The following is a 10,000-nucleotide window of genomic DNA, read 5'->3' as shown; positions in this document are numbered from 1 at the left end:
CGTAATTTAGGTTTTTAGTCATGCGTTGTGAGGTATAAGAAGTAAACACAAACATCATATGCGCTCATTAAGTAATGTAGATATCAACAAAAATAACACAGCTTTGAAACAATTATTAATCTTATGTGAAAGAGTTTTTTTTTTTTAAATACTTATTATGTCGCATGTGTGTTCAAGTGCACAAAGAATTTCAAAATATAAGTGAATATAAGTGTAATGCGCTTGGTCTCATCTTTTTCCTTATTTTAACAATGCGTAATTATATTAGTTCTAGCGCGTATATCCACTCCTCAATGTACGCCAGTGTGAAACTCTGTGGTTCAACCCGCGTTTTTTTGGCGGGAACATCTTTGATATTGGACATCCATGTTATGGTTAATTGACACCTTTCAAAACAAGGTATCTCATGACCGGTATTACCTGGACATATCGCGGGCTTAAGCTTAAAAATCATCAAACTCAGGTGTTTTTGTTTTTTAATAACCACCGACCAGGTAGTGGTTTTCGATTTGCTCTCAGGTTCAAGCCATGTTAAATTATTGTAAGAATAAATAAGAGGGGTCCTCCGCCTCTAGGCTTGAATAAATCTTGATATTAGAAGTACTTACAGCTTCACTAGCTTTGTATAGTTATCAAAGACACCTCCAGGCAGTTTACTCAGCTGGTTGTCACTCAGCTCCCTACCAACAAATCATAACCTTAAGGCTTTCATACCACTTTATAGAATAAACTTTATTATTATGAGTAACTGAACTTTACTATTATCTCTCTGAAATGAATACGAGCTCGCAGTTAGCATACAATCATCATAATATGATTTGATTTTCCGGTTTTCGCTCACCATTTGCAACAAGTACATCTTAAATTCAAAGTTTTTAGAGATAGCTTCCGTCTGTATGTTAATACAAGAAACAAAAACAAGAAACTATTTCAAAAAGAAAAAGTGCTTCGTTTCAGGAATGGTGAGGGCCGGGGAAAAGATAAAATACAGTAGTGTGGGGCACTCGGTCGGTCATATTGATTAAGCTTAATCTCTAGAAACTCTCGAGAAGTAAAGATAGAAATGTGAACGCTAACTTTCTGAAGTCTGATTAAGAGTGTCCTTTCTATGAAAAGAAGTGACTTGCTTATTGGTAGTTGATCCGTTGGTAAATACGAAGGTAAAAAAAATCTAAAATCACCAGTTGATACTTTAAGTGTGTCCATTGAGATCGCTTTGTGTGTTCTAAGCAAGATCGCTTTGACTCCATTACTTTTACTTTGATTTCATGTTGTCGTGTTTTTTGCTCTTTTTTTTTTTTTTTAGTTATTAGTATTCTTTTTCTTTGGTTTGGTTGCTTGCCTTGACAGGTTTTGCTTGGTGTTCCTGTCTGCGATTTTAAAAAAGTTTGTGGCCGCTTTATTATCAAAATTGATTCCCTGAGAGACCTAAAGGCATAAAGTAATGGTGACAGAAACATCAACATGGGCACAGTTTGAAAGCAATACGATGAGAGGCTAGAAAATATTACAAAGCCTATTGACAACTGCACAAAGTTCTATACCCGACCCTTTGTCGGGGTGTTTGGGGTGCAGGGATGGCGCAGTGGTGAGAGCACTCGCCTCCCACCAATGTGGCCGGGGTTCGATTCCCGGACTCGGCGTTACATGTGGGTTGAGTTTGTTGGTTCTCTACTCTGCACCGAGAGGTTTTCTCCGGGCACTCCGGTTTCCCCTCTCCTCAAAAACCAACATTTGACTTGATTTACTTTCATTGTTCATTTCAGTTTACAGTGTCCCCAATTAGCGCTCCAGCGCTAGAACGACTAGACACTTAAATAAAGTTCCTTTCCTTTCCTTTCCTTGTTCTCTAGCCCCTTAATCTCTCTGATATAAATACGGGAAGTTAGCATACAATTCTCATCAAATCAGTGACTTCACAATTCGAATCAAAGTTTGAATTGTTTACTTTTTCAATGTTATATGACAGAAATGTGGTCCTTACAACTGCGTTACTTGGGCATTCTTATCAAAATGGGTCTGTCGTTGCCAGACTTTTAAGCCCTATTGCTAAGAAATAGTCAGTGGATCATGGTTCAGTCTTTAGTCTTTTCCGGTCACATTTTAGATAAATTACTCATTGGATCCCCTCGTCCATGGCTTACTATAGAAACAAAATACATTTTCCGCTAACACTTTACTAGTGGGTATATCAAGTAATGAACAAATCTTAGGTTGACAGTCGGAGTGAGCAACTTGAGCACACTATGTACTAAGCTCCTTCTCAAGTTGTCAAATTCGTGTTCTTTAATTGTCATGTAATAAAGTTGTTAAATCTGAAAATACCTGTACAAGTGTAGCCTGTAAGGGCGCTTAGTTGTATGCTTTCTCTAAAGTTATCACAAAAGCTTTTAGTTGTTTTCCAATGATATTTAAAAGAAGTTTGGTCCTTACAGGTCAGTTAGCTGGGTATTCTTATTAAGAATGCCGTCATTAAGAATGCCGTCAAGAATATCTGTCATCTGGTTTTTCGACAACGACCTGCAAACCCAAAAACAAAATTTACAGCTTTAGCGACAATTCAAACTTTAAACATCGAGTGGTGGGAGCTAGAGAGACTATATTACCATCACTGTTTTGCTTTTGTTGATTTCTTGGGCTCCCAGCAACATGTGAGTAAGTTGAAAATGGCATATTAGTGGCCTTGTATACATGTTTGTCTTTGCCAGACTTGAAGCCCTAGTACTACGACATAGTGTTCGTCGTCAATGGATCATGGCTTAGCCTTCAGTCTTTCCGGTCACATTTTACATAAATTAGTGATTGGATCCCCTCATCCATGTTCTATTTAGGGTCGAAAGACGACTAGTATATTGAAATCGACACTGGCCGAGGAAACCCTTCACTAGTGGGTTTATCAAGTAATGAACAAATCTTAAGTTTCCTGTCGGAAGTGGGAAACTTGGGCTTTTTATGTAAGTACCTTTCTGAAGTTATCAGATTTGTGTTCTTTGTCATGCAGTAACCTTGTTAAATCTGTAAATACGTGAGCAAGTGTAACCTGTGAGCGCATGCAGTAATATGCTTTCTTTAAAGTGATCACAAGAGCTTTGATTTGTTTTCCAATGTTATATAACAGAAATTTGGTCATTACAGTTCTCTTAGATGGACATTCTTATCAAAAATACCGTCAGGAAGATCCGTGGCAGTTCAGTGGCCCTGTATACATGTTTGTCTTTGGCAGACTTTGAAGCCCTGGTGCTACGATATAGTGCTCGTCGTCGTCACATTTTACATAAATTACTCATTGGGTCCCCTCATCCATGTTCTATTAAGGGTCGAAACCCGACTAATATATTGAAATCGACACTGGCCTAGGGAACCCTTCACTAGTGGGTATATCAGGTAATGAACAAATCTTAAGTTTCCAGTCAGAAGTGGGCAACTTGAGCACTTTATGTAAGCACCTTTCTGAAGGTGTCAGATTTGTGTTCTTTGTCATGTAATAACCTTGTTTAATTTGGAAATACACATACACAAAAAATCCCGCTTGACACTAAGTGTGAGTTTATTGAGATTCATTCAAGTTGTGTTTTTTTCTTATGTTTAAAGGTTTTTTAAAGTTGTCAGATTTGTTTCCTTGGTCATGAAATAGAGCTGTTGAATCTAAATATGCAATTTCTGCACTTCGCCCACTCGTCAAAGGAGAAACTAGTATATTTTTGGAGGAAGAAACCCGTTCATAAATTGAGATACACATGTACGAATGGACGTCAAACAACCAGTGTATCTTGTAAGCACGTTCAGAAAAAAGTACGATCAAGAGAAAATAAGAAAGAGAGAGGGTGTGTAATATAAGATCCCCTTTTATTATACCCCAACTACGGTTCATCTTAAATAGAATAACTCTGCCTTGCACAATTCGGAATTTGTCTCCAACGCTATTGCAGAGCTTGTTAAATTTAGCTATGTTGTCCAGCGCCAGTCATCACTGGTGGTTGTTTTAATTCCCTATCGGCCTCTATTCAGTGTCACTTCAAGAAAAGGCTCCTAGATCTTGGGAATGCAAATTATTTTGTTAAGAAGTCTCAAATTAGGTTTGAGGATGCTAAATCATTCCTTCAGTGTTTGTTAACCAGACCTTATGCTTGGGCCTGCTCTTTTGATATCAAATCGGGCTACCATCACATTGAGATTTTTGAATCTGATTAACAATTTTTGGGTTTCTCTTGGGATTTTGGTGGCGTTATTAAGTATTTCAAATTTACGGTTTTGCCGTTGGGGCTCAATGTGGGTCCTTATATTTTCGGGAGACCCCAGTTTAGTTAAACATTGACGCTCAAAGGTGCTTTGTATTGTTGTTTATTTAGACGATGATATTACTGCCGCTCAAAATTTTTTGAGGTGCGAAGAGCAATCATTGCTTGTTAGGTCAGATCCATCATCGGAGACCCAGGGGCAGATCACGGAGGCAAGGGGAAGTCTAAACGGGCAAAAGAAAATGGCGACAAAGAAAAGCATAGTTGGGCGACAAGAGCCCCTGGGGACAAGTTCTTACCAGACCAGTTCCAAACAGCAGGGGTAATTCTCAATTCTGATTGGTGACAAAAATTCTTTGTGTTTTTCTGCCCAATCAGAAGTCAGCAGGCCGTGAAGTCGTTTCGTGTCTTCTCACACGTAGATAAGTTGATCGCCATACTCGCCTGGTTCGTTTGGCAAGGTTTTGCTCGAGGAGAAAGTCTCAATCACAGCACAAAATGTACAGGAAATCGTTCGGAATATCGGCGGAGAAATACGCTGGACCTTTCGCAGGTATCGTTACAGTAGCGTATTTTCAAGTGTGCGAGGTTTTTGTAAAGATGTCCTCCCCGATTCACCTAAAATAGCTGTGATCAATTTTGATCTGACAATTAATTATTTTTATTCTGCCCCCTTTTCCTAGTCGAGGTATTTCTAGATTTCTTGCATCAATTGCTGTGGCTGAAACTTTGTTAATCTCGAGAGCAAACGTTTGCTTCTGAATGCTGGCAAAGTAACAGCTGATGTGTTCTTTAATAGCCTTGCAAAGGGCAATACCCAGGCTGTGCAAATGTGCTGGCAATTCCTTTGAGAAAATGTTACTTGGATAATGGACAATAATCTGAATTAAAGACAGTTGCAAAGAACATAGGAAAGAGACTGTGAATATTTTATGAGCACCGTAAGTTGGGTTGTCATTAATGTTTTAAAGCAACAGTAATTTTGCTCTAACGAAATTATTGTTTGCTATTTCATATTTCATACAAAAGTGTGCTGTGTGTTATCTAGACAGTAATAACAACAACAGAGTCCTGAGGTTTCTAAAACAATGCCGAAAGAAATCTTCAATAATAAAATGAGTTTGGATCCAGGTAGTACATAATATTCTGAGTTGTACCTCTGCAAATATAAAATCTTAACCTTGATATTTCTCTTTTCAGCAAAGATCCTAAAAATGTGACAACGTTTAATAATAGCACAATATTTCAGTTGAGGGAAACAAAATAGAACTGCAAAAAATGAACCATTATTAACTGATTTGATCTACTATTTGATATTTCCCGCAGAAAGAAGGAAATAGCATACTCCTTCTATAGTACAAGTACCAGCATACATATCATACTCAGGCAAGATGCAAAATGTCACTGCTACATAATGTAGATAGACAAATCTTTGAAGAGGTAAAAGAGTACTCTACAGGATGACGGAAATGTGGTCACAGATAAAAAGATAAATTATTTTCTCAGGTTAAGGAAGCTTGAAAGGATTTTCCACTATTAATAGTCGTGTGTCCAATGGGAAAAGATTACTCCAATCCTTACAAAAGGGCAAAAGCTTCAAAATCATACCCGTGTAATACTATTGTGAGGCAATGTTATAAAGGGTGTTTGCTGGGTACCAACTGTTGGTATGGTAATGGTACAGTGCTACTCAAAGACCCTCTAAAACTTGGTTTTTGAAAAGTATCTTGAAAACCAATTCAGTGAGCAGTATTATTTTTTTTTTTAGATTTCGAAATCATATCATCCTCGACTGAAAGTGGAAAACTCAATTCGAAATTGCGCGAGGACGAAGCACTTTAATCCGATTTCCTCCAGATAGCTATCACGGCATTGCTTCACTGCATGAAGGCTCGGAATCTAGCGTTGCATGTTGCTTTCCTTTTCGTTTCGTGTCGATGTTTTCTCTAGCCTGCACATCTTTGCCCTCGTCTGGATATCCTTTCATATAGATGGTTTTCACTCACGTGACTTGGCGGCTATATTGGTGTGCAAAACAATACAAAATGTATGCATGGAATATGCACAAAAATAGACTTTGGTTCCCAAAGGAGAGAACGTCTATTGTTCTTGTACACCAACATGGCCGCTGTGACGTCACGTGAAAACGATCTATAGAAAATGGGCTTCTCGCAAGTATTACGACGGTAACCACCGGCAAAATGATTAGAGTAAATTTTAGTGCTCTTGTTGGCCTTGAGTTTGTTCTTTGAAGCTGTTTCTCCCAAGCCGTCATTTCTTTGTTGGTTCGATAGGGAGTAAAACCTCACGAGAGTACCAGTTTGATCTGTCGCTCTGAATATCGACGATCATTGTCGCATCCATACACTCACTACACGGTTATCGCCACCACCTATGACTACCTTGCATACGGCTGGCGCGCCTGAAATTTGAATTGACCAATCAGCATTCAGCGGGCGGGAAAAATTTTAGTGTCCTGACGTCATAGCAATTGTGTGCTCACTGATTGGTTAGATACAAAATATTGAAATTTCAGTTGATCGTCTTCGATATCGACATTCAGTCCTAGCCTATCGATTTCTTCATTTATATACATGAATTTTAGATTATATTACAACAGCTTTATACGGTGAATATTTGCAATAATATGGATTGGATCAGTAGAGCGGATTTAAGATTTTATTCAAGGTGGAGTGAGATAGTTACGGACTTATTCGGCAGAGGAAGTTTTCGCCGACAGGACTCGGCTTCGAAGGAGTTTGTTGAAACCTTCCTCCAGTCCAAAGTACATTTGTACGAGAAACTTCAGATCGTTCCCTCTCTGGCTTTCCGTTGGCAGGGGCTTAAGTCCTTGTCTAGAAATAAATAGGTGGCCCCTTGCAGTTCAGCGACGGTTTTGGTTGGGGACGGTGATCGGTGAAAGTTCGGTAATGTTTATCCAATTATTGCTACAAGAGAATGAATGTTCACAAGAAAGGCATTTGAATCTAGGAACTTTTATCTCTGGGGACCACATCGATAACCCACAGAGGATTTAAAAAACGAGATACTAAAACAGATTCAGTAGTAACAAATTAAAAATTTGAAACACTTTTGAGTTTTTAACTTTAAGTTTGGCGCCAAAACTGGGTTACCCGCGTTCGGCAATTCTCTGGCTTATTTGTTCGGCAAGACTTTAACTGAGAAATTATACACTAAATAACTTGTTATTCGTCGAACTTAACCCAGAAATCTCCAGCCAAGTATTAGAATAGGCCAAAACAATTTTAATATTTCCTTTATATTTGTTTAACTTGGGAAAAAAAATAAGAAAAATACCCATGATCGGTTCATTTCGAATGGGATTTGTTGCAGCTAAATAAACTACGTCATTTAGGCACACATGAAACGTAACACTTACGTTAGGACACTAAAATTCTGACTGCCGCGTGCACTGCAGGCGCAACCACCGTATGCAAGGTACTTCTTAAACTCGAACGATTTATATTCCTTGAAATCCTATAAATACCTCTTATTGAACGTTTCTTATCTCCCAATTTCAACTCGAGCTTAAATCCTACAAATACTTTGTTACTATATGTTTCCAATCGCGTATTTTAACTCGAGCAGCGCAATCGATTGGTTTGTTTGCCCCCTGGCGATCCCAGAAGTCTTTGCAAATATACAAGAAAAACGAAGGGGCCTGCGGGACCGGCAACTCATTCATTGTACGTTTTGAAAATAATCTTACCTCTCAGCGATTTTAACGCTTGGAATTTCATCAAATGCACCACAATCCTTTTCTTTATCCTTCCCGAAGCGTGTAGTGTAATTTTTTGGCCAAAAAACGTTAGTAAAACCGCTCCGAAATCGGTCAAAAAGTTGAATATTTCGCCTTTGCTCGGGCTCAAATTGCCTGAATAAGAATGAACGTCATGTAGGCGCATGAAAGCTGGGAAGCCAAAATTTACAGGAAAACTGGGACTATTTCTTCTCAGTAAACACGCCAAACGTAACCGCAATCAGTGAAAATGGCGGCTTTCTACGAATCCAACAAGAATGATTCATGAGTGTGCGATTTCCATAGAGAACTAGGAAAAAGAGTATGTGTGTCGTCATTGGTCCACTGGGACAACATAGATCGAATCATTATATTATTTAGGAGATATCATAGCCCACTTGGACTTTTATTTGGTCCACTGGGACTTTTGGTGGCGTGTTTTTTCATTGTCTATTTGAATTGTTTCCCAATGTTATATAACAGAAATTTGGTCCTTACAGTTTCCTTAGTTCGGCATTCTTATCAAAAATGCCGTCAGGAAGATCCGTCAGCTGGTTATTTGACAACCACCTACAAACAAAAAACAAACATTTACAGCTTTAGCGAAAGTTCAAACTTTACCGACCCGTTGCAAAACCCAAAGACTTCAAGGAACATCGAACGGTGGGAGCTAGTGAGACTATATTACCATAACTGTTTTGCTTTGGTGGATTTCTTGGGCTCCAAGCAACATGTTAGTAAGTTAAAAAGGGCAGATCATTCTCCCTGTATACATGTTTGTCTTTGCCAGACTCTGAAGCTCTAGTACTACGAAATAGTGTTCGTCGTCAATGGATCATGGCTCAGCCTTTAGTCTTTCCGTTCACATTTTACATCAATTACTTATTGGGTCTCCTCATCCATGTTCTATTAAGGGTCGAAAGCCAACTAGTATATTGAAATCGACACTGGCCTAGGAAACCCTTCACTAGTTGGTATATCAAGTAATGAACAAGTCGGAAATGGACAACTTGAGCACTTCATGTAAGCACCTTTCTAAAGTTGTCATATTCGTGTAAAATAACCTTGTCAAATCTGGAAATACGCATACAAAAAAATCACGCTTGACACTAAGCGTGAGTTTATTGGGGCTCATTCAAGTTGTGTTATTTTCTCAAAAGTTTTTTGAAGTTGTCAGATTTGTTTCCTTGGTCATGAAATAAGGCTGTTGAATCTAAATATGCAATTTCTGTACTTCACCCACCCGTCAAAAGAGAAACAAAGATATTTTTGGAGGAAGTAACCCGTTCCAGGAGCGGGTAATGGGTTCCTGCCCGTTGATAAATTGAGATACACATCTACGAATAGATATCAAAAAACCACTGTATCCTGTACGCACGTTCAGAAAAAAGTGTGACACGAGAAAATAAGCAAGAGAGAGGAAATGTACTCAATAGGTGTAAACAAAATTTTTTAGTTTCTAAAGAAACTGTGGTGCTGCGTCGGTGGTAGATTGAAACAGAAATTTATTTTATCAAACGAGTTGATAAAGGTCAAATAGCCACCGTGAAAGATTTGGAAAGCTGACGTTTCGAGCGTTAGCCCTTCGTCGGAGCGAATGCGCTCCGACGAAGGGCTAACGCTCGAAACGTCAGCTTTCAAATCTTTCACGGTGGCTATTTGACCTTTATCAACTCGTTTGATAAAATAAATTTCTACTCAATAGGTGTGTTCACCAGGGTATGCAAATTTCACAAACGTTGTTTTTAGGTCGAAAGTCCGTTTCCCGAGACTTCCGCGATTCTTAAGCAATGCGTCAGACGAGACGTATCTGTCATTGAGCAATTGCGGCTGTTAAATACTCCGCATAACTTTCAGAGTCGTATCTATACGTTATCCAAGAAATCATTGGATTCAAAAGAAATTGTAGACTCTATCACTTACTCCGGATCTTGGGACAAATATGTGCCAATTTCCTTGCTTACGCTATTGCAAACATTAGTTTATTTTCCACTCCGAAGGT

The 10,000-nt window shown here is 38.7% G+C and overlaps 2 protein-coding genes across 2 annotated transcripts in view; one reads left to right on the top strand and one right to left on the bottom strand.

Moving 5' to 3' along the window:
- Window positions 1-5,362, top strand: part of LOC138033083 (uncharacterized) — a 34,641-nt gene extending 29,279 nt beyond the window's left edge. The window contains exon 5 of the transcript XR_011128562.1: window positions 4,350-5,362. The gene's annotated coding sequence lies outside the window, so the exon portion shown is untranslated. The remainder of the gene's footprint in view (window positions 1-4,349) is intronic.
- Window positions 1,532-10,000, bottom strand: part of LOC138033084 (leucine-rich repeat-containing protein 4B-like) — a 43,258-nt gene continuing 34,789 nt past the window's right edge. Inside the window, exons 6-7 of the mRNA XM_068880846.1 lie at window positions 8,497-8,568; window positions 1,532-2,520 (exon numbers count right to left, since the gene is read on the bottom strand). Of these exons, the coding sequence (XP_068736947.1) occupies window positions 2,430-2,520; window positions 8,497-8,568 (163 nt within the window). The 3' untranslated portion in view covers window positions 1,532-2,429. The remainder of the gene's footprint in view (window positions 2,521-8,496; window positions 8,569-10,000) is intronic.

This window comes from Montipora capricornis, chromosome 14 (assembly GCF_036669925.1).
Source record: "Montipora capricornis isolate CH-2021 chromosome 14, ASM3666992v2, whole genome shotgun sequence".
NCBI classification, from domain to species: Eukaryota; Metazoa; Cnidaria; class Anthozoa; order Scleractinia; family Acroporidae; genus Montipora; species Montipora capricornis.
The sequence above is the reverse complement of the archived record's forward strand: the minus strand, read 5'-3'. Positions and strand labels throughout refer to the sequence as shown.